This window comes from Canis lupus, chromosome 27, assembly GCF_011100685.1.
Source record: "Canis lupus familiaris isolate Mischka breed German Shepherd chromosome 27, alternate assembly UU_Cfam_GSD_1.0, whole genome shotgun sequence".
In the NCBI taxonomy this organism is placed as follows: domain Eukaryota; kingdom Metazoa; phylum Chordata; class Mammalia; order Carnivora; family Canidae; genus Canis; species Canis lupus.
This window is the reverse complement of record NC_049248.1, coordinates 22,866,712-22,892,792: the sequence shown is the minus strand read 5'-3', so window position 1 is coordinate 22,892,792 and position 26,081 is coordinate 22,866,712. Positions and strand designations below refer to the sequence as shown.

The 26,081-nt window shown below is 34.5% G+C and overlaps 1 protein-coding gene across 23 annotated transcripts in view; it reads left to right on the top strand.

Moving 5' to 3' along the window:
• Nucleotides 1-26,081, top strand: part of SOX5 (SRY-box transcription factor 5) — a 997,462-nt gene that overhangs the window by 790,463 nt on the left and 180,918 nt on the right. For all 23 annotated transcript variants that reach the window (XM_038577063.1, XM_038577060.1, XM_038577061.1 and 20 more), the window contains 2 exons: nt 3,325-3,497; nt 8,014-8,082. In XM_038577063.1, coding sequence (XP_038432991.1) covers nt 3,325-3,497; nt 8,014-8,082 — 242 coding nt within the window. The remainder of the gene's footprint in view (nt 1-3,324; nt 3,498-8,013; nt 8,083-26,081) is intronic.

Genomic DNA, 26,081 nt, shown 5'->3' with positions numbered 1-26,081 from the left:
AGTCACCATGCTGTAGATGACATACACATGACTTATTTATTTTATACCTGGATGTTTATACCTTTTGATCCATTTCACCTATTTCACCCATCCCTTACCCCTACCTCCAGCAACTACTAATCTGTTCTCTGAATTTATGAGATTGGGTTTTTGTTTGTTTCTCTTTTTCTTTTCAGATACCATATAAATGAAATCATGTGGTGTTTGTCTTTTTCTATTTGACTTATTTCACTTAGAATAATGCCTTTAGGATCCATTTGTACTGTCACAATGGCAAGATTTTATTCTTTTTTATCATTGAATAATATTCCTGTGTGTGTGTGTGTGTGTGTGTGCACTATATTGTCTTTATCCCTTCATCTATCAATGGACATAGGTTGTTTTTATATCATGGCTACTGTAAAAAAATGCTGCTATAAACATGGGGGTTCATGTATCTTTTTAAGTCAATATGTTTGCTTTCTTTGAATAAATACCCAGAAGTGGCATTTATGGATCATATGATAGTTCATTTTTAATTTTTGAGAAACATTCATACTATTTTCCATAATGGCTACACCAATTTACATTCCCACCAACAGTGCACAAAAGTCCCCTTTTTTCCCACATCCTTGCCAATGCTTGTTGTTTCTTCTCTTTTTAGTAATAGCCATTCTATCCAGTATGAGGTGAGATCTCATTGTGGTTTTCAATTGCATTTCCCTGATGATTAGTGATGCTGAGTATCTACCTTCAGGTACTTCCTAGCCTTCTCTATGCCCTCTTTGGAAAAATATTTATATTCTCTGCTCATTTTTTAATTGAATTTTATTTTATTTATTTGTTTTATTTTATTTTGTTTGCTCTTGAGTTATATGAGTTATTTATTTATTTTGGATATTAACTTTTTTTTATCAAATATATAATTTACTCACATTCAGTAGGTTGCCTTTTCATTTCAAACGTTTTCATGGATGTTTCATTTCTACCCAGTTTTTTCCACCTAGCTTTACATCACTAACAAGCTCCCATACCATTAAATATTCTTAAAAAATAATATTTTCATGGGTGAAAAATACAATCTGGATGTTCCATAATTATTTGATGATTTCCATTTGACATTAAGATTGTTTTTAATATTTCATTTAAAACACTTTTTAATACTTCATTTCTTACATTTTCTAGGGCTAGACTTTTTGATGAGAGGAAGGAAGAGGGGAGAAAAAATCTTAAGCAGGCTCCACACCCAGCACAGAGCCTGACACAGGGCTCAATCTCATGACCTGAGATCATGACCTAAGCCAAAATCAAGAGTTGGACTGAACCAACCAAGTGCCCCTGGGCTAGATTTTTTTATAAGTGAAATTATTCCTTGAAGATAATGAGGATTACAAGACCTGATATGAATTGCTTTTTCTAGTATATATTTCTAGAAAAGTGGCTACTGATGATGTGTGAAGATTTACATCATACCATGACTTGAATGTTTTCTTTAAAAAACTTCCCAGTATAGGGGATCCCTGGGTGGCTCAGTGGTTTAGCGCCACCTTCAGCCCAGGGTGTGATCCTGGGGTCCCGGGATCAAGTCCCATGTTGGGCTCCCTCCATGGAGCCTGCTTCTCCCTCTGCCTGTCTCTCTCTCTCTCTCTGTGTCTCTCATGGATAAATAAATAAAATCTTAAAAAATTAAAAAAAAACTTCCCAGTATATATTTAGATTATTTACTATTAGAATTCTAATTGTAATAATCATATTGTTGTTATTTTAGAATAAGTGTTTTTCTGCTCAATGGAATCCAAATATCTGAGCTATAATAAATTATTAGCAATAATTTATTGGACACCTGTCCTGAATAATGCTGGCTATTCATAATGAGTATAATGCATGATTCTTGACTTCTATTCACTCATAATTTTTCTTCTAGGTATTTATTCTCTAGCCTATCTAAATTATATAAAAAACTTTATTTATATTCCAAATGGGCCTATGGAAAATATAAGCCACTAACTATTGCTGCTACTTCCTAAAAGCACATGCTTTTTCAGCACAAATTGTTAGAAAAACAGTGAGATGGGGAAGGTTGACTGAGTTATAACAGATTCTCCTATCTAATTACATATACAGGTGGCAAATGCATTATTAAAATAGTGCTTAGTGTCTTATATTAAAGTGAAAATTGTAATTAAAAAGTGTGTTCTCTCCTGCTGCGAGTACTTTACCATAGGGTTCTTGTCTATCTGGTGAATTTTAAAAGAACAATTAAAAGTGATATTGTGGGATCCCTGGGTGGCGCAGTGGTTTGGCGCCTGCCTTTGGCCCAGGGCGCGATCCTGGAGACCCGGGATCGAATCCCACGTCGGGCTCCCGGTGCATGGAGCCTGCTTCTCCCTCTGCCTGTGTCTCTGCCTCTCTCTCTCTCTCTCTGACTATCATAAATAAATAAATAAATACCTTAAAAAAATTAAAAAATTAAAAAATAAAAGTGATATTGTTCTTGTTTCAGTGAAATGCTCACATTTTTGGTGTGTCAAATAAGTATTTTAACCTGACAAAGAAGATTCATAGCATACTTTAACTATCCTGAACATGTTATTTATTGTAAGTGACTGCTGTGGTTTCTTTTCCAAGTCTTGAATTTAACTATAATCTTTGGTGGCTATAATGTGATCTCTGAATTTTTCAATCGTATTTCATTATTTCATGATAGTCTGAATTTATATTCTCAGTCTTGAATATTTTCCCTGTTAGTTATATCCTATTTTTGAAGAAAATCTCTGAGTGGCATATGAGAAAACTGTGTAAAGTTTGATTAGCCATAGATTTTCCCCCCTTTTTAATGTAGACTTCCTTGGTTCTAATTGTTCAAGCTTCTTCTCTGAGAAAAGGAGAATCATATTACTGATAATAATTACTTGGTCTCTTAATAATTATGGTTATTAAATGTTCATGTTTTTGTCTTGCCTCTTTAATTTGGTAAAAAACTACTTAGGGCAAGGAGCTGTGCTTTAGGCCTATTTTTATTTTCATCAGATCCCAGAATAGAATATTAAAATAGTAGATGCTCACCCAAGAATTTTTTTATTTACTTGTAAAATTAAAAACTATAGATTATTACTTGTTATACATAAAAAACAATCAAAATATTTGTTCATTCTGATATTTTTAAAAGGGAAATAGCCATCACTTTTCACTATTGAGTTAAAAATCTAAAAGAAAGTAAGTGTATGTTTGTGTGTTAACCTTCTGTTTAGAAGAGTTCTCTGTGCAATGGAATCATTGTCATTAGATAATCACTGTCTTTTCATTTCCCTTTTCTTGTATGTTTTATTGCTGTGTTATTTTCAGGGACTCCTGAAAGCCTAGCTGAGAAGGAGAGGCAGCTCATGGGTATGATCAATCAGCTGACCAGTCTGCGGGAGCAGCTACTGGCTGCCCACGATGAGCAGAAGAAACTAGCTGCATCTCAGATCGAGAAACAACGCCAGCAAATGGAGCTGGCCAAACAGCAACAAGAACAGGTGAGTATGAGCCAGAGACACAAATTCCTTAGGCATTGTTTTGCCTGCTCTTTATAGGTCACTCTCCTAGGCACACAAAGATCAATAAAATACAAAGTAAGGAAGCAAATAAACAAACAAAAAGCTTATCAACTACTGATTTCATTCAACAGGTGTTTGGTATGAGCTTTGAAGACTAAGTAGGATTCTACAAATGAAGTAAATTAATTGTGGCCAGGAAGTTTAGTTAGAAGCCTATTATAATAACTTATGTAAGTAGTGAGAATCTAAACTAGATAATTTAGAATATAAACTAAATGACCACAGAAAAAGAGAAGAAAACAATAAACAGGTGGGAAAATTATGATTAGTTGAATTTTTCCAGTGGGCAAAAAGAATGAGGAAAGATGTTGAGACTGGGTAATGGGTAGAGTCAGGAGGGGGGCAAAATTGGAAAAGCAGGTGATTTTATCATGTTTCATTAAAGCTCTCATCAGGTTGTCCAACTGGAGGTATGTAAAGAAAATCTAGAAATACTAAGCAACAGTTTGGAAAGGAGGACTGAACTAGATTTCTTAGATTATTTACATAGAGATTATAGTTTAAACCACTGCGGCAAAAATAAAAAATAAAAAAAATAAACCACTGGGGCAGATAAGTTTCATTAATTTATTCAACAAATAGTAATCAAGTGCCTCTTATATGCCCGCCACTATGCTAACTTCTGAGTCCATATCAACTAACCAGAAAGACAGAACCCTAAATTCCAGTGGAAAGAGAGAGATAATTAACAAAGGAAAAGAGAAATTAACAAAAATATTTTAGACAGTGATAAGTTATTTGATGAAATGTAATTAGAATAATTTAATAAATATTGATTGGTATGACAAGGCAATATTTCTTAGATTGGGTGGTAGGATCTGGCAATAGAGCTCAGATCTAAACGACATACAAGAGGCAGCCATATTTATATCTAGGGCCAGAGTGTCTTGTGCAGGGGAATGGCAGGTTTGTAAGCTGTAAATTAGAATAATGATGCTATCATTAGAAAATGGAAAGGAATTAGGGGTAGATCCATAGGAAATACTGTATATATCTGATAAAGAAAGGAAAATGAGCAATACCAGAAGAACAAAGCTATTAGATTTGTCATTTAGTTTCTCACTGCAACCCTTTTAAAACTGCGGCTTCTATGGAGCTTTAATAGTAGAAATGAGGCATAAGAATTGATAAAGGAGTAGGAAAATGGAGGCAATGTATAAGAATCATTACTTAAAATTGGTATCAATGGGAAAGGAAGGAAGAGGTCGTGATAGGATGAATTTATATACAGAGATGGCACATCTTTTCTGGGCCTAACTCCCTTTTGCCATCTCATGTTCTGGGCTCTGTCCATTCACCATCCCAAGTGGAGGAAGACCATTATTTAGTCAAGGGTATCTGTGTGTCCATACATCCCTGCAAAACCTTAACAGTTATTAAAGTGTAAACTAGTAGAATTGAAAGAAAAAATATTCAGATTACATTTGAGGAGACCCACTTTCAGATTATTCTTCCCTACTTCGTGGTTTATCTCTGCTTGAAAGATGATGCTTTCATGTTTAATAAAATACTTCATCATTTTCATTAAAGATATATTTGGCCTGTTCTTGAATATGGTCTATATTTCTCTTGCTTTACTCCTATGATAAGAGTTTGGAATGCTCACCTGTGACAGTTTAGAAAAACACTACTCTTTTCTTGTTTATCATTCTCAATACTTTCAAACACTTGAATACTAGAAAACTCTAGAAGCTTCTGAAATGTAGGTCAGATGGGGATATAGTAGAGAGTCCCTATTTTGGTAGGTCCAAGGGCATATTTGTCCTAAAAAAAAAAATCTGACATAGATTTCACTAATAGAAAGAAAAATCTTCTTTCTTCTCTTTCATGTTCTGACCCATCCCCACATATCATCAAAGGATTCTAGATTTTTTATTTTACTTTTTCTGACACCATCCTTGGAATTTTAGAAATCATTAGGTTCTTCCAAAATTCCTTTCCTGTGTTGGAAAGATACTAAGCAATGATGCCTACACAGCCTGAGAGAAGATCCTTTGTGAAAGCTTCAGGTCAGGTTTCAAGAGTCTATTTTACTTAGATCTCCTGTATCATCCAGTGCTGGCATGCATATTCACCACTTTGTGGTCACTGATCTTTTCATCAGGACATAGAGAAATCTCTGAAGGGCATTTAATATTCCTTAAGATTCAGGTTGGGTGTCTTTTCTTGAGAACTCCTTTTCTGACCCTCCTCCCCAAACTCCCTATTCATTGTCCCTACTCTGTGTACTCTAATATACCCATTATAGCCCTTAGAGATTCTAATGAACCTGTTCACTGGTCAGCCTTTCCTCTGGACTCTGAACTCCATTCTGCACTTTTTCATTCAATAAATACCTATTGGGCACCAATTTGATGTCAGGTCCTATTCTAGTTACTGAGTTACAGCAAAGAATAAAACAGACAAAAATCCTAATGTATTGAATTCTAATTAGGAAAAGATAGCAAACAAACAAGTACTATATAGTGGATTGGATAAGAGATATAAATAAAGAAGAGGATTAGAGATGAGAGTGCCAAGTAGAGAGAGAAGTCTTTTTAAAAATGAAAGACTATCAGGAAAGACCTCATTGATAGGTGACATTTGAGCAGAGACTTATAGGAAGTGGGGTAGTGAACAATGTAGTTATCTCAGAACAGAAGATTCCAGATGGAGGGAAAAGAGAATGCCGAGGTGCAGAGGCAGGTAGATCCTTGGGAGATAGAAGCATCCTAAGTGTGCTCAAGAGACAGGAGAGGAGAATGACAAGCATGGAGTGACAAACGGAGGAGTAGGAGAAGGTGAAACCAGAGAGGCAGCAGAAGCCAAATCATACAGGGTCTTGCAGGCATTGTATGGACACTGGCTTTTGCTCTGAGTGAGACAGAGAATTTTGAAAAGATGGATAACATGACACAACTTATTTTTTAAAAAGATCTTTGTAGATCCTAGTATATTATAGACTGTAGGGAGCAAAGGCAGAAGCAGAAAGAACAATAGGAGACTATTACAATAATCCAGCAAGAAACAACCATGGCTTGGAACAGGAGGAAGTGTGGAGGGGTGTGAGGTCATCAGTTTCTTGATAAATGCTTAAGATGTGTTAAAAAGATTTAAATATCGGCTGAAATACTGATATGTAGGAGGAAAGGACCAGATTTCAGAAAAAAGAGTGATATTCCTTTTCCTACCATCTCCTTTCTGCCTTTCTTCAGGGAAAACAAAATGGATTTTTAAGAACCCTGTTCCTAAAGACAAAATGAAAGCATTAAAATAACCATAATTGAGTTTAGTTTTGAACTTGTTGAATATGAAGTACCTTTGAGAATCTCATTGGAAAATGAGTCTGAAGCTGAAAGCAAAGGCATAGGCTAGACAGATTTTTAAGTACTTGGCATACATTCAGGAGTCGGGATACAGGGAAGAGAATTGAGTCTAAAATAGAGCCATATACAGCTATGACGTTGAATAGCTAGACATTGAATGGCTAGACAGAGTAGTTGAAGATAACTGAGAAGGAACAGATTGAGGGCAGAGCAAAACCAGGAAAATATGCTGTCATGGAAGCCAAGAAAGAAAGGTCAGGATCAAGGGAGAGAGCTTGAGTGTTAAATTTTGATGGAAGGACAAAAGGAGAAATCTAAAAAACACTTTAGAATTGAAAAAAATGAGGAGTGCCTGGGTGGCTCAGTCAGTTAAGCCTCTGACTCTTGATTTCAGCTCAGGTTGTGATCTCAGGGTCCTGTGATCAAGCCCCACTTTGGACTCCATCCTCAGCATGGATTCAGCTTGGGATCCTCTCCCTTTCTCTCTCCCTCTGCCCCCTACCCCACTCTTTCTCTCCCTCTCTTTCTCTAAAATAAATAAGTAAACATTAAAAAAGAATTTAAAAACAAGATTGGTGAATTTTATTATGAATCGTTTCACCGGAGAAGGGGAGCAGAAACCATGATCTAGTGCATCGAGGAGTTGGCTGTGTAGGGGTTTGTAGGAGGCAGAAATAAGGACAATATTTAGGAAAAAAACAGAAATACCAAAACCTCGCTAAGGAATATAGCCCTCTCACAGTGTAGTACTCTGCTACCCTGAACTTCCAGGTGGCAACAACCACCTGTTGATGCAATACTTTCTTCTGTAGAAAAGAACTAAAAGGCCAGAGGCAGTACTTTCTTAACATATTTCTGGGAAGGAAGAGGGATTTCTGACTGGATTGGATCACTTATTGGAGTGTCTTAGACTCCATTTGTTTTAGGTCAAAAGAAACTGCTCCAGAAACTAAATATCTTGTTTGATCCTACTTAAAGATGAATTGCCAATACTGTAGGGGCACAGGAACATCCATTTTCATCATCTTAATCAGTGTCAAATCAAACTTGGAGCAATTTTGAGAACATTGGTAATTTCCCCCTGGGACTACAATATACTTTTAAATTTTTCATGTGCAATTTCTCCACAGATTGCAAGACAACAGCAGCAGCTTCTGCAGCAACAACACAAAATCAATTTGCTTCAGCAACAGATCCAGGTCAGAAATCATCATTTCATGCATACTTCCAATTAAATAATATTTATCTATCTATCTATCTATCTATCTATCTATCTATCTATCTATCATCTCTATCATCTATCTATCATCTATCCATCTTTGGTTTCTAATTTTTAGATGACCTAACTGGAATAACCTCCAAAATAAACATTCCTTTTGGCTTACTTGATTCAGAGCATGTTACCTCTGTGCCATGAGAATCTTGCAAGGAGTCACAGACCCAACTGTCAGGAAGCTTTCGATCTGAGCAAGCTGACAGTCATTTTCATCCTATACTGAAAGGAAATTATTGCAGAGAAATATTAGAAAGGTTTCATTTTCTCTGTCCTTTAATGTTTAAAATGTGATTGTGAGTGTTCTTAAATGAGGGATATGCAGGAGAATCAAAGCTAAAAGGTCCAGCAAATTCTGTTAGAGAGCAGTGGCAGAGAGAATATATGACTGTATGCTCAAGAGCCATGTGTGATGAGGGTTGAGATTAGGGAAGGTAATGATTTGATGTTCAAGTAGAACTTCACCCTTCATGTTGCCTGGAGAAACCAAGAGTGAGGGCTTCATAACCTGCATATTTTGCTCACATGGAAATGTGTGATGATGAAGAGCATCAGTGAAGATGGAAGAAAGCAGCTATACTGATAACAAAAGGAAAAAGTAAGGTGTCAGAGTTGTCCTGTCTTCACCACTTGCTGGTAGCATGAATTTTGACAAACTTTTTTTCCCCTTCTGAAAAATTTCCTTTCCAAAACTACCTATTCCATAGAGTATTATGAGGACTTAATGAAATCACAGATGAAGTATCAAGGCATACCATAGGTGTTCAATACATACTTGCTATTACCAGCAAGAAATGGAATCTAATTCATGTCACTATGAATCCACCCTATGTAATATCCGTTTCCTGGAAGCAGATGCCAGAGAAGAGAAATTCATCATTCTTTTGGAGTCCTATCTTGAGAATCCAACATATTTTGTTAAGAAGAAATTCATCATTCTTTTGACATTCTATCTTGAGAATCCAACATATTAAGTGTAAATATCATAAATGTCAGAAGCAAATATGTCTACATTATTTCGTTTGTGTATTTAATCATGTTTAGACTTCATTGCCAGCAAAGTTCATCCCACTTTACCTAATTGGGTCAGGTATACTTAATTTGTTCACTCTGGATTCTGTATCCCAATCAGGGCTTATTCATTCTTGGTCCACCTGAAATTTTAGTTAGCTAGTCACCGCTTCACAGAGACAGAGAAACATCAGTGAGATGATCCAACCAGGATTCTTTGCTTTCCTTAACTGTAATTACAAGCAGCACATCCTAATGTGATGTTATCTATCTGTATATATCTCGAGTGTGGTTATTCAATTTAGTGGTTTAAAACTGTTCATTGGGGAGCACCTGGGTGGCTGTCAGCTGTGGGTTGTTGGACTCTTGATCTTGGCTCAGATCTTGATCTCACTGTTGTGAGGTTGAGCCCTGCATTAGGATCCGTGTTGGGCATGGAGCCTACTTAAAAAAAAAAAAACAAAAACAAAAGCAAAAACAAAAAAGAAACAAGAAACTGTTGGATTTCATGTTCAGTCTAAGTGTGCTGACTTTGAATATAGTTTTAATTGATAGTACCAGGTTATCCACATTTACGATGTTTTTATTTGTTGAAAATCTAAGATAATAAAGCAGTTATGGTATTATATTTTCTAATCTGGGAAGTAGGGAATGTGTTAGGCAAAAATAAGTTCTGAGTAAGATGACAATCTGAAAGGAATTCATTTACACAACTTCTTGTATTCTCATTAACAGCATAGTTCTAAAGTATATTTTATAAATTATTGATTTGGGGCAATCTTACAAATACTTAATAGTTATGAAAGTCACAATTATTTAAATTAGTCTATTGAGAGGTTGTTCATACAGTTATGGGAAGGACAACTATAGTGACATGTGTAGAAATAAAAGATTAGAAACGTGGAACAGATCTTTTTTTGCTCATGTAAATCCTTGCACATTTATTATTGAGAATGTTTTCTCTCCCTTTTCTTCTTCCTTGCCCTTCCTCCTCTTCCTTGGCAGCATCTCACAAAGAAGAATAGTAAAATTCAAACCTGCTATGGTGGAAAGCAAATCAAATTCATATCAAATAGTATTATTACATTTATTTTTGTCAATGAATGCATAATCGATGCTTACATAAGAATTTATAATAGGATGAATTTACTTGCTATCTGCAAATACTTATGTAGTATATTTTGAATTTGATCTGCGTCCTTTATCTTCCTTCGGTATGGAGCCTAAGACCTAGAAATAAATACACCAACTTAAATTGTTCATCCTGATTGCATTTTCTTACATGTTTTATACCATTGTCTCTTTGGGCTTTAGAAAATACTTCATTCCAGTTTCTTTATTGCTAGAATAGTGGACTGAAATATTACTAGACCACAATTAAGGCTGGTTTCAATTATGAATACACAAGACATCAACGTGACCCAAGCGTTGGTAAAGGCATGCAATGCATTATATAGTTGCATCTACTAGATGGATTAAATTGACAGAGTAAGAAAGCAGGAAAATTTTCAGACTTGATGGCTATGTTACATCACAGGAGGATGACATTCCCCAACATTTATCTCATTCTTTTTCCTGAGATTTCTTTAAAGGAGAGGTTTAGACATCTTTATTCCATTTGAAGTATATAACATTCAATTTTTTAAAAAATGTATGAACAAGTTTGTACATACATATGAATGCCCAAACATTCACATTTCTAATGACTCAAGTTATTTAAAAATTCTATTGGCCTATTATTTCTTTTTTCAATTCCAGATGAAAAAAGTGGTAGTAGGTTTTACTCTGTAGTTATGTATTCAAAGAGAAAATGATGTAAGAATTAGTAAATTCATCAATTTTATTCAATCAGGATCAATTCTTTATGAACTGTTTTTCTCTCTTTAGAAAGCAGCCTTAGCTCTTAAATTGCATGATGTTAATTGGATTGAGTACTCAATCTATCTACATTGCTTCCTTACAAAGACTTTATGTAGAGGTATAGACTTTTTTTAGGTTGATTCATGTAATTCATCAGGATTAAAAGAAGAAACAAAAAGTTTCCTGCTACTGTTTGTAACATCATAAATCAGTTCATTTTCAAAAAAAAAATCATGTTATAATACCAAAAAATATTTCATCTTCCCACAAGAACTTGTATTTTTCTTTGAGACTCTCAATTTTAGGCACACTAAAATTTCAGTCTTTTTCTCCAATTCAGCAGTGTTTTCCTTTACTATTTCTGTTTATTGCCCTTAAAAAATAGAATACTTTTACATTCCTACTTACTGTACCCAGCTAACTCTTAATGTGCATTAATGTGTGAGATGAAATTTATAAATATTTCAGAGAAAAAATCTTTATATTTTTTAAAGATAACCTTTTTTTTTAATCTTCTGCTTATGGTACAGTGCCCACCTTTAAGCAATTTTATTTTCTGACTAATCTCTTTTTCACATTAAATCAACCTGTTTCTAATAGGGATAGTTAGGTGGTTTATGTTTCCAATAATGATCCTAAACCAACGGTTCATCTTGACCTCATTCACTATTACCAAAACCTTTTAAAGTAAATGAATGAGTGACCTCTACTCAGCTTCCATTATGGCAACAAACTGAACGTCCCTGGAGATTCAAGATCCCTTTTATCTTGAAGCTTTGTATGGGACAGGATTCTATAGCTTCGGGGTGAGTAGGGGAAGCATGTCCTAGTTTTAATTTTTTTTACCCTTTTTAATAATACTTAATAGAATTTTAGTTTTTTATTAGCATCTAATAGGGTCAGGCCAGTAACATACTCTAGTATGAAATCCACTTCAGATATTTTTAAGAGAATTTTTAAAGATGTTTTAGTTCTTGTATTTGACGTGATTCCCATACTGAAAGTTCAGTGTTTGAATTTTCTTAAGAAATTTTACAAATCTGTTGCCTTCTCCCTTCTGACTAACTTTTCCAATTGTTTGTTGTTCATTGTGTTCTCTTGTGGGCAATTTAAACAATGTCATTGTTTCCGATTCATAATGTATACATTTGTAGGACTAGTAGTATCTTTGGGTCACTGATTCTGTCTGGAGCTAAGGGTAGAGCAAAGGACAAATCTCTGTTCTTTTGTAATCTTAACTGGCCAGTGTATATTCCATTAGTATATAAGGAAGAACTTGGCTTTTCAGGTGGTATGGGACTATATTTAACTGTATGAAATACAATTTTAATTGTATTAAATGATTAAAAATATAGAGAGCAAGTTCTCTGGAATTAGACATATCTGAATTCAATCTCTGCATGTTCACACCTCATCTGCTGTGTGATCTTGGGAAAATTACTTAATCCCTCTGGTTTCATTATACCCATCCATTAACTGGAAGTTATAATTGCTAAGTGACATTGGGCTAGTTTAAAGATTGAATGGGATCATACCTAACATGTGGTGAACATACAATGCTTAAAATTTTTGTTTAAGGTAATAGGAAAGAAAAAAAATTGTTCCTTCTGTTATTTATGATGATGAACAACTTAATGAGGAGAATTTCTAGGAAAAGAAGAGTATAATCTACATGGCAGTAGCCACTGAAAATTGTAAATTCAGTGTTCCAACAATTCATATTATTTTAGAACTACAAGGGATTTTTAGAAAGCCTTTATTTAGACCTATCTCTCATTTTGACATTTGTAAAACTGAAACCAAGTAAGGTTAGAAGATTTTCCCAATGTCACAGAAGTTGTTACTTAGAACAATGGCTGGATTCCAAGTTTCCTAAATCTTGGCCCAATTCATTTTTTATTTCACCGACGTTCTACCATTTAAGGCTTAATGGCCCGAAGTTTTAAAATGAGTTTTCTTTCCCTGGGAACTTATTCCTACAAAATAAAAATACAACTTGACTTATGTACAATTGAATGATTAAGTTGCAGTCATGGGCTCAACCAATTTGTGATAAAGGTTTTATTTTATTGGAGCCAAAGTTCTCTGAGCTCATTAAGAGTTTTGGTAATTCTTGATAAATTATTATGCAGAACAAAATCCATTGAAATATTGTATTGAAAACATAATAACATGAAAGGTGAAATAATAGTACCTGACTGACCTGCTGATTTATGATTTCTTTCTCTGAGTGTGGTAAGTTGGAAGCCTTTTACCCCCCTCAACAAGACTCCACACATATACATGAGGACAAAGAGATTGCAAAGTAACCTTGTCTCTTTAGGAGACTGGAAATGCCAAGAATAAACACCATGCAATTAAGGTAGCATTTCAACCTAAGAAGGAAATGCATTAACTCCTTGAGCTCTGACTAATGTTTTGCTGTAGGAAATAAAATATATCACAACTGAACAGGATATAGTTCTAGACTTTCAGATAGGTTACTGGAGGAAACAATATGGAGATACAAAGAAATAGCTTAAAGAGTCACTTTCTGCTCTTCCTTGTACTTTCTGGAAGTAGAAGTTCCTTTTGAGAAGATAGGTAGTCTCTCCTACAAGAGCAATGATGCTATCTGTAGCTCTCTGTCTTTTTATTTAGGGAGAGTGACTTTAAAACTCTTTAAGCATTTTTAATACATCTCTTGGCAGTTACCTAATGATGGAATTTCAGTAATTCATACTATTTCACTGTATAGTTAAGCCTGTCTCTGTAGATAAAGGTACAGATAGATTGATATGCATATATAGCTTAATTTTTACTGATACAATTCATATCACATGACTTGAGTGTACGAAGAATAATGAAAGCAACTATATCCAGAGCCCAACCCTCTATATGCTCCCCTGTATTCTATGTGCAATCCTTTATTCAGAAGGAGCCACTTTAAAATCTTTTAAGTTTTTGTTTTAATAACTTCTTAGTATTTACTTCTATATAAAAATAGAATTATAATGCTGTTTCTGAGTTAACATTAAACATCCTTAACTTAGAAATGAAGAATTGCTGAGTTCTTGTATCTCCACCCTAACATCCTCTCCTATTCCCCTCCTTCACCTTATAATGAAGTCTTTCAAATTTTTCCCAAAGGTACTTCTAAGCATTAAACAGTTTACTTGCACCTCTTTTCTTTTTCAATCAACTATAACTAGTCTCTTGACATTTGCCTTGTCAGATGAGGATGGAATCTCTCTCTTATTCCCAAATATCAATTTCTGTTATCTGTACGTTTAAATATATATCTAATACATGTATTTGTGTATGTAATTATACACACATACCTGTTGTACTTTACCTAATGGTTAATCTTAAAAGTTGAAAATCAAGAAATGATTTTTACATTAAAATACAAATCTATGTATTTTTTTCTGGAATTGTCTTAAAGGAATATTCCTTATTCCCTTTTTGTTTAGCTTTGTGCTTTCCAATTGCCTTTTCTTTTTTTATTTTCTCTCGTGGTATTCATGTGATTTGTCTTATAACTTCATAAGTTCTCAGGAATAAATCAAATCTCCAGAAGCCCACTTTTCTTGATACCTGTTTCCTGGCTGTCCATCTTGCTTTCATTTGGATCAATTGATCCAGCCAATATTTTGAGATATCCATTTATGATTCTCCAGAGTTGGGATCACTGTTTCCTATATTGTCCTCCTGGGTTTATATCCTTGTTTTGCTCTAGAACCGTATCAAGAAACTTCCTGAAAGAAAAGGAGGGGCATGAGGATACATAGCATATAAAGTATCCAGGATAAAAACATAAATGTAGGTATATGTAATAATATTCTATTTAAGCTCTCTATTTGATGGTAGTTTGGCTACAAATGAAATTTTGAGCTGGAAATCATTTTCCTTATATTTTAAATCTGGAATTCCAATGCTCATGCTAACTATCTTAAGTTTTCCCAGACTCTTCTATTTGTGCTGAGGGAATGTGATGTAGCTGGGATAGAGGTAAATTGATGGATCCACTTTCAACTAATACAACTGTTTTCAATCCAAGTCTCACTTCTGCTCTCCCTCATACCTGGAGTGTCAAGTCTCAAGACTTTCTGGTGGTTCTGAGGGCAATTTAAACACCTTCTCTGCTTAACATGTGTACAATGTATACTCTAGTTTGTTTCACCCACTTTTAGTTAACATTATACAATTATTTTTCATCTTCCAAAACTCTAGCCAAATTTCTTGCCTGTGTAAACCTCCTATTCTTTACTGCTTTATGTGACACGGGATATTAAATTTGTCTGTTTTTATCATTTTAACAGTATCTCAGGAAAGAATGCAATAAATGCACATGGTCTATCACCTTGGTTTGGCAATCAGGATATCATTTTTAAAATTTTTCTTTCTTTCTTTCTTTCTTTCTTTCTTTCTTTCTTTCTTTCTTCTTCTTTCTTTCTTTCTTTCTTCTTTCTTTCTTTCTTCTTTCTTTCTTTCTCTTTCTTTCTTTCTTTCTTTTTCTTCTTCTTCTTCTTCTTCTTCTTCTTCTTCTTCTTCTTCTTCTTCTTTCTTTCTTTCTTTCTTTCTTCTTTCTTTTTCTTTCTAATAATCTTTATTTATTGTTCTTAAATTTATTTTTAAATATTCAAGACACATAAACCAGTATCTTGGAATGAAGGAGACCTTGTAAAGACAATGAGTTATTGCAGAAAGGTAAAGCTCCAAAACCAAACGTCACAGTTTAAGATCTGTAAATGTATATTTTCTAGTTTCCTTGGTGTTTCCAAGGTACATATATCTGGAGGATATCACCATCCTTTTTCTGATAGATTTATCAAACAATAAGAGTTTATATTTGTGTAGAATTTTAAACTATGACCCTGATATTTTAAACTTTTTAATTTTACTGAGACCTAGTTAAAGTACCCATATTTGATGACTATGCTGAGGTAATTTTGACAAATTTTTGGAAGCGGTAAGCCAGATCTGAAATTCATTCATCCTGGCTTGGGCTTTTCACTAAAAACAATGCATTTCATGGGAGGAGATTTTTTTTTCTCATTTTTTTAAAGATTTTATTTATTTATTAATGAGAGACACAGAGAGAGGCAGAGACACAGGCAGGGGGAGAAGCAGGTCCCATGCTGGGAGCCCGATGTGAAACTCGATCTCAGAACTCCAGGACCACGGACCTGAGCCAAAGGCAGATGCTCAACCACTAAGCCACCCATGTGTCCCTTTTTCTCAGCTTTTATGTGGAATCTCAAATAATCTTCCTTATTAGTTTCCTTTTTCTATCTGATTTCTGTGCTGTTTCTGTGCTACGTCTTTCTCTGATCTTTGGAATATGATTTCTGAAGGGGAGCCTGGGCTCATTTGATCCAGTATGGTCATAATGGAATCACTGAGACTGACCCAGAAAACAGACCTGCAACAGTCTTTCCCATGACTTTACAACCTTTCCCCAAACAACATTACCTGTGGAAAAAGTGGTACACTGTTCCTCACTGTGGCTCTGTACTCCATATCTTATCAGTTAACAAAACAGGGCCCATCAGGGCTTAGATAAAACCCTGGGAATGTAATTATCAAATAGTGGGAGGCAAAACAAAACAAGGCAAGTTAACAATAACAGATTTGGAAATGTAGGCCAGAAGTCAATATGTTGGCCTAAAATGAATCTATTTCACTTTACCTTAGTTGCATACTCATTAATGTTGTAAAATAAATGCTGTAGCAGGGAATTGCTCACAACCTTTAGAAAAAATTTCTATCTCCTGTCTTTGAATAGAGTTGACAAATAGAAAGGAATTAGATGCCGATGAAATTAACAGAGTATTAACATAAAATTAATTATTCTATGAAGAGTAGTTACATCATGAGTCAAAACTTACATTCCAGGCATTCCTAGTACATGGTATATTTGCTTCAGTTCTGTAGCTAGAGGACCAATTTCTACTCAAAAGCTGATAATTTTTTTCAATTTAATTTTATTTAAACTCAATTAATTAGCATACAATGTATCATTATATTCAGAGGTAGAGTTATTTATCAGTGTTATATAACACACAGTGCTCATTACATCACGTGTCCTCCTTAATGCCCATCACCTTGTTACTCCATCCTTCCTCCCCTGCAGTGACCCTCAGTTTGTTTCCTGTAGTTAAGAGTCTCTTATGGTTTGTCTCCTGATTTTGTCTTATTTTATTTTTCCCTCTGTTCCCCTATGATCCTCTGTTTTGTTTCTTAAATTGCACATATAAGTGAAATGATATGATAATTGTCTTTCTCTGATTCACTTATTTTGAAAAGGTGGTAAATTTTTATGCAACTTATAGACAAAAAGAAACCAACTTTTTACTTTATTTGTATGTCTGTGTGTGTGTGTGTGTGTGTGTGTGTGTGCATGTGTTGGCTCTGTTTATCTTTAGAAAAGAAAGACTAACAGTCAAATAAAATGAGAAAGGAAGACAAATAGAACATGGAGGATACCTATACGATACTAGTTTTCCCTTGAAGGAGAAACAAAAAGAAAAATTCGAATTGCTTCTTCTTCAATGAATATTCTAGAAGTGGTAAATTCACATGGTAGCATTTGATAAAGTTGATTACTCCCATTTTCTTGAAACAGTCTTCAGTTGGCCTCCAAAAGACCACAGTCTGCTTTAGAAAAAAACAAAACAAGAAACTTTTTATTCCCCATCCTCAGTCTCTTTTGGTAGTTTCTGCATGCTTCAAAGTCTAACTTGCTGTAATTCTCCATCATCTGATTTAATTCCTAAGTGATCTCATCTAATTTTTCCATATACTATTTTATTTATTTTTTTATACTCTGTTTTAAAGATAATACCTCAAAACTTATTTTCCCGTCCTTTACCTCTCTCCTAGACCTCAAAGTCAAATATCCAACTACCTTCTCAGCCTATTTAAGTGCACAACTAGTAAGCACCCAAATTTCACATTTTGAAAGCAGAACCTTTAACTATGTTTCCAAAACCCATTATTTCCCAGTTTATCCAACTATGAGAATGAGACCATATGCCTAGTTCCTGTCACCAAAACCTAGGAACTATTCTTAAATCCTTTCATTCGTATATATCTCACAACTTATCCATCAACATTGCTTTTTGTCCTCAATCCATCAATTGACCGACTTCTCCTTCCATTACTCACCATCATTTCTCACCTAGGCTCCTACAGTAGCCTCCTAACCAAGTTGGTCATCCAACTTCCTCTGTTGACCCCTTAAGTAGACATTTTACATAGCTGCTAGTGTGATCTTTTAAATTTAATTGTGCTGTAATCATGTCATTTAAAATAAATCCACTCTCCTTATGTTAGTCTATTTGGCTGTACATGAATGCCAACCTCTCAAACTGTCTCCCTCATTCCTTCTACCCCAGAAACCTGTCCTTCCTGGTTTCAGGGAATATGCTAAGAATGTTCTAGCATCGGTACATTTTTATTTGTCTTTCTTAGGTCCTGGAATGCTTTCTTTAGTTCATTACATAATTTAGACCCTCATTTCATTCAGGTCTTTCTTCAAATACCATCCTCCTCAGGAGGAGAGGTGGGGCATCTCAGACAACCCAATCCAAAATAGTCTTTGCATCCCCTAGTCATCTCTGATCACTTGCCCTGTTTATTTCTCTTCACAGCCCTTATCACCATCTTATATATACTTTGGGGGTGATACCTCATACTGTACCTTATATTGCCACCACACTACATACCTGGCAGTACATTCTTTGAGGTCAAAGATTTTATCTGTCTTGATATTATATGTACCTTGCAAAGTATATATGTACTTGAAAAGTACATATAATAGCTCCTGGCTTATAATAATAACTTTAAGTTATTTATTGAAGAGATGAATGAATAAAGTGTAGGCACATTACCCACTCTGTAGTATATTTAATAATAAGCAAGATGATAATTTTCTCAAGAGACTGAAATAGATGTTTAGGGAGTCATCAAAAATAGATAACCAACATTTCCTACTGCTGTATATGGTTTGTAAAATCATTTTGTACTTTGTATTATACTGGTGAGAAGGAGCAGCCTATTGCTCGTTAAGTACTTGGCACTTTGCAGAGGTCATTTCATATAATTATCACAAGAATTCAGATAGGTTATGACATTATCTCCATTTTATAGACAGTGGAATTGAAGAATGGGTGTGGGGGGGATGTATATGTGTGTGTTTGTGGGAGGGTGTGTATGAGAGAGGAGAGAGAGAGAATCTGAGATCTTAACAGTTGAGTACTAAGTAAACTTAAAAGGTGCCTTCTTTGTCTCTCTCCTTATTAGAGTAGCAATGGGCAATTTAATTCAGATAATCTCAAGAAAATAAGGGCAATTGATCTTATCAAACTGAGTTAAACCTATTAGACTGGCAAATGTGGCAGGATTTTTTTAAAAAGTACTTCAGTTTTGCTTTCTATAATAAACCAGGTGAGAGAGTGCTTTTTTATAAATGGAGAAATCAATAAATATCTTTAAAATGAATTTCTGATGTTGACAATCCTGTCATACCTAAATAGAAAATTATAAGAGGTGAACTAATGAACTTTCATAGCATGCACATATGTTTACTAAAAGAGGTAAAATAATGAGCTAATTTTGATATCATACACATACATATTTAGTTAGATATTTATATTAATATAGGTATATACACTTGTATGTATGTATGTATGTGTGCCTGTATGTACACACTCATCTGCACATACTCGGGTTTCTATACATCTTTTTGAATCATTGTTTCCCTTTATCTTCCCTGTTTATTGCCAAAATACATATTTAAATTTATTCTCTTCTAACATAACCACCATCTAATTCTGAATACATGTTTTTCCTCCCTCTCTACCTCTGTGTTCCTTTCCACTACTTTGCCAATAACTGTATCTATACCTGCTGCTTGACCATCTGACATAGCCACTAGTCATTTCTTTTACCCTTCTAATTTTATTTTCTTTCTCCCACAGTTCCTCCTCTGGCTAAGTCTTCTCCTCCTTATCTGTTTAGGCAACTGGATTTCATGTTTTTGTTGAATAGAAAGTTGTCCACTAATAAGCCAAAGGAGTCTGAAATATCATTTTGCTTTAATTTTAAAAGTAAATTATTAGGATTTTTGTGGGGTGATGCAAGTGGGAGAGAGCAAAAGAAAACATAAACAGGCTCCAGCAGAGGTTTCACAGAGTGTTAGTATAATATATTATTGCAATCTTTTCATGATAGAGGGTGTGTTGTCACGAGCACCCGTGTCATGCAGCCAGGAGAAGAGGAGGGATGGTGCTGCTGTGAGGTAAATCAAGAGATAACAATAAAATTTTTCTGTTGCCTGGTGGAGGTGTTTAGGATGTGTTTTCTTTATATCTTCATCCGCCCCTAATTGAGGATGCTTTAAAATTGAATGACTAGCAGTCAAAACGTGTTTGCTTCAAGCTGAGAAGAAAAATGCTGGTGTCTCCGCTTCCAAACTGATTGCGCTTTGTACACAACTGACAGCCCCAGTCACTTTGAGTGACTGATAAGTGGGAAGCGCTGCCACTTATCAAGGAATGCAGGCTGAAAAGAAAAGACTGGGGCCGTTTCGATGCTTTGGCATGTTCAAAATAACATCTTACATCAGTCAGACTCAGAAGCACTAAAAGACATTGAAAATGAAGTAATGTATAGAGAAATGTGGTATGTGTGTATGAAGAGAGACAAAAATTACTCAGCAAGCAAATAGCTGCAAAAGCAGGGTGGGGGGAGAGAAAGCATTGTTAGGGGTCAATCTTGCGAAGGGAACCAATGGGTAAATAATTTACACACATTTTGATAAAATTTACCCTTAGTCTGAAACATCCAAATTTAAAAATACGTAACTGAAGAGTTCCACCATTATTCGTATGAGCAGCTGCCTTTGACCAAACAGATGCCTTAAAGCACCTCAGCAATGAAAATGTTATCCACTTCTATAGACAGTAATTTTTACCCTGAGAAAGAATCCCAATTTTCATCCCCCTTCTGTTCTTGTGTAAATATTTAAAATGTAAAACATATGTTTAAAATATTCTGTTATATCTGACTTAAAGAGCATGATTATATAATAAAATAAGATAAGGGTATATTTCTTCTTTGAAATTTTGAGACTATGTTAATGAAAGAATATACAGATTCACTGGGCTGTAATTTCCACAAAGAGGAACTTCTGAAAATGACAGATTTTTTTGTACTCAGTTATTAGGTATATATATTCAGTGCATGTATATTCTGCTTTAAATTTTCTAGGACATTCATATTTTAAATATTTTGTTGGTCTATTCACACTAGTTACTTGTTCTTCTGTACTCTCTGGATCTTAATAAGAGAGATGCAATATACACCAATGATTTTACCCCTCCTGTAAATGCCATGTTATCTATTTAAATAACTTGTTTCGGTCTGAAAACTTAAAAATTCACTTGTGGGTTGTTTTTGTTTTGTTTTGTTTTGTTTTGTTTTGTTTTGTTTTGTCAGGGCATATCCCAGTTTTAGATACAGTCACAATAACCATAGTTGTGGTTAATTCAAGCTTCTTCGGCCTGAGCCTGTGTCTTGGGAGGCTAAACGTAATGCATAGTCTATTAATTATTTAAGGAACAAACAACTGCATGGTTGAGGGGTCTACTTTTGAAACCTGCAAATTATTTCACTCTTCTCAATTGCTATAAGACTGAAGACTACTAATGTTTGCATCGTTGTAAAAACTTTTGGGTATGCTCAAAGATAATCATTTGAGTGAGCAGGAAAAAGAATGTGTTAGGACACTATGGCCGTCAGACCAGTTTTGAACTGCTGAAGTCCTTAATGAGATAAGGAGCTTGCTAAACCCACTTTAATTCAGCTGACATGCTTTTTCATTGCAATACTTTCTTGATGAAGGAAGCAGTTTGGTGGATTACATACTAGTACAAGCTCCTGACCTCAACACAGACCAACACTTTGAGCAGTATTGAATTAGAACTCTGTGATCAATAGAATAATGAATATGAAAATAGACTTTAGAGCTAACTTAATCCAACTTTTCCTTCTTTTGTAGAAGGAGAAGATATGGTCCAGAAATAATAAGAGCTATGCCAAATTCCCATAAGTAATTAGATATAGACCCTAGCCTTTTAGCCCTGGTTAATTATATCAAATAAATCAAGATCATAAGCACTCCTGAAAACAAAATGAGCAGTAATTCTGCAGTGCCCATCAAATTGAGTTTGTTTCTTTATCTGGAATTTGAAACAGATATTAAATCTTTTGCTAAAGAAATTTGGAACAATATTTGAATGTTTCCATAGAAATTGTAAATGACACATCACTTAGGAGAGAACAATTAAGAAATGTTAATGACATTTTGATTCATTAAAATTATCAATATATCATTTTGGAAGGTATATATATAACTTTTAAACATGTATTTCATTGGTTTATGATGGTTCCTGTTTTTAATGACTATTTTTACAGTGAGCTAGTATCTCTGCTTTATCCATTTTAGGTAAAAATTTATAATGTTATATCATTAGACTCTAAATAAAGAAAAGAAACAATGATGTTCTAGTGTGAAAATAATGTCCGATCTGCTTCTCCAAGAGAAGTATTCTTTTGATAAATAGTAGCTGAGAACCTTTCAAAGTAAAACCAAAATATTTTAAGGAACCTCTTGATTTCTAGATGTTTTTAAAAACCTAAAATAGGAAATGAAGATTTTGGCAAAGGAAAATATTTTCCCATCATGTAATTGATTTTTTTCTCCCACTATAAAATGATGCTCATTCCCCAGCCTTCCTATTTAGGACATGTGATATACTCCTATTTTATCATTTATTGAAATCTTTGTCTTACAGTGTCCTATTGTTTTAAAACACTCTTCTCATGTTTCATTCTGTAACAAATGCTTCATTCATGTAAGAGTACAGGAAAGCAAGATATTTCTGGAAAATCTTTATCCTTTGAGACATTGAGTGAAGTCTCTTTTGTGATTAAAAAAGGCTACTGCTCTTAAATGCATTACAGGCACAATCTTGAGGTCTACAAATACTTCCATCAACACATCATTACTTTAAACTGCCTTCTCTTTAACCTGTCTTCTGCTACCTCATATCTTTGTGTTTTTGCGCTCTTATCCAGTTGCTTTCTCCCCAATTATTCCCATGCTCGTGACACAACTTCATTCCTTAGACAACAGATCACTTCAGCAGAATTGAAGAGAAAGAATACAATACAGACATAAATATCCATCAGATATTTTTGTAAATACCTGCTTTAAAAAGACTTAGTATTCTGGTAACATGAAAATGCTAATAATCTTTTTAATCGAAGGAGAATCTCACCTCTTACAGTATCTTGTGAATCTCATTTCTCACAGTAGTATCATTATTATATTTTTTTATCTCTTACATGGCCATTACAGGATACAATGTTAATACATGTAAACAAAATCCCACTTTGAGTAATGGAGCAATTAGGTTTTAATTCATCTAGTAAATAGATGTTCGTCTGGGTAGTGACACAATTCAAGCATTTGATGATTTTCTTGTGTTCAGTCATAATCGTAAAATAACATTATATGGGTCTACCGTAGGAAAAAGATAGTAATGATAAAGCCAACCAATGGACATTCTTTGGTTATTTTTAAATTAACAAAAATCAGGATTACAGTATTTATGAAGAGTGCTGAAGTTTCAAATGCTTACATGCTATCACTTTGCCCATTTTGCCAAGATTATTAATGGCTTCTGAGGCTAAGATATGATACTATCCTCATTGTTCCTTCTTTATCTGATTAAATCCTTAAAATTCTGTTTTCTAAGGTAGAATAGAGTTACTCTTCTCTAAGCCTCTTAGTACCTATGCAGAGCCACATGGAGTTAGCACTCCCTTTTAGCTCATCTCCTTCATTTTTCTATAACAGCCATTTTTTTGCCCTCTTTCTTTCTCTTTCATAAGTATTTGATTTTCCTCATTTTGAAACTTGATCAAGGAAAATAGAAAAGAAATATTTTTTAAGACTCTCAAACTAAGGGATGCCTGAATGGCTCAATGGTTGAGCGTCTGCCTTCCGCTCCAGGATGTGATCGTGGAGTCCCAGAATCGAGTTCCACATCGGGCTCCCTGCATGGAGCCTGCTTCTCCCTCTGCCTGTGTCTCTGCCTCTCTCTCTGTGAGTCTCGTGAATAAATAAATAAAATTTTAAAAACAAAAGACTCACACTAAGTTTAATATTTTATGGCACAATACCTGGAAAAATGGAGACAGATTAGGAGAATTCAAAATTGTTTGAGTTTTCACAGGAAAAGTTGAAAGGATTAAATGTGGTTTGTGAAAACATTATATTTTGCAACCATCCCAGTTCAATTTAGATTAACCTTCTGTGATATCATTCTGCCAAGTCCCTGAAATTATGGACCCTAAGATGTTGAACCTATTTGTCCAATCTCTTTTTCTAGATGTAAAGATTAGGGTAGGAAGTTTGGGCCTTATCTTTCAGCATTTTACAGCCTTGGAATGAAACTGAAATGCCTACCCAAAAGAATAATTCCTTTTTTTTTAAATGTATTTTCACTGAGAATATTCTAAAAAGCTCAAAGAATTTCTATATCCCAAATAATTGCCCTGGTTCTATTTTTTTTCCTCACTTACTCTGATTAGTGATTTCAGTAGCATTCAGAAGTGATAATGCACTAAAGTTTCCTATGTTTTTTTATTTGGAATTTCTACTCCATAAACACACATTTATGGCTTGAATCCATAAAGATTGTAAAATAAGACTATCTTGAGCGTGCCATGTGTCATTTTAAAATATTTTAAAGATGCTAATGACTTGTTCAAGATATTTAGTTTTTTTCTTAATAACAGCCATTTTGACAATAGGCTAAGCCTTATAACTTACCTGTTGAAATCATAAAGGAAAAAACTTATCAAGGAAAAGTGTGCATAGTTAGATAGATGCCTTCCCCCAGTGCCATTGACTGTTCAGGTAACTATAATATAGTTATGAGACTTTTTTTTTTTCTTTTTGGTACTGCTTTAACTTAAAGGAGAAACAGAAAATAACCTCAGGATGTGCTGCACTTATTTTATTACTACTTGTCCCTTCTCTCCACCTTGACCACTATTAAGTTTTATTCCATTCTGGCTGTGTTAAGCTGTACTAAATGTCAGTGGGATGTCTGCCCACATCATCTGTTATAATGATCTGTTCCTACTCATAGGGAACTCATTCACTGAGGCTCTCTTTTTACAATCCTACATACCCACCTGCTTGCATAGGAAATATAATTCTCCCCTTATGCAGTCCCGAGCCGGTCTTAATAAACATGATGGTGAGAAATGCTACAGGCCTTTTTCTTTGCACAATTTAATAGCTTGCTAAAAGTGAAAGAGCAGTAATTAAGAATACAAATGCTCATCAATGGTGGGGAGTTACCGAGGCAAAAGAAGAAAAATCAAGGTTGAGGGCAGATTAAAAATTATTGTAATATAGATTATATTTTCTAAATATTTTCAATGCATAAGTAGTAATTCATAACAATGTATATAACTAACAGAACTGGAATTTTTGGCCTATTAAAGTTCAGTTATAGTGTTTATATGTCTTTATGCAAAGTCTAAGGGACTGGAAAGTACTACCATTTGGTACGGTTCAAATATCCCAGATATTCTGCTCAAGTATAATGGAGACATTCTTAACACTTTTGAAACAATGACGACACATTACTAAGATTTTCAAAATCCTGTAGAAAAAAAGCCAGTGATAGAGCTTCATTTATTATAAAAGTAAACTGAAGTGGTAATTGTAGCTATTACAAATCTTGAAAGGGCCAAAGAAAACAAGAGATGAAAAACATGAGCAAAAAAGCGACAGAAAATCCAAAAGACCTGGGATAGGTAAGCAGCATAGATGTGCAAAGGCATTTCTTTGACAGAATCTTAAGTAAGAGTGCCTTGAGAGGGCACAGAGGAACTGGACTGGAGAAGGAATGATGTTTGTTTTTAACTTGCAAGACTATATGAGCTGTACATAGATCATAGGATTTAGAAATCAAGGAGTTTATTGTT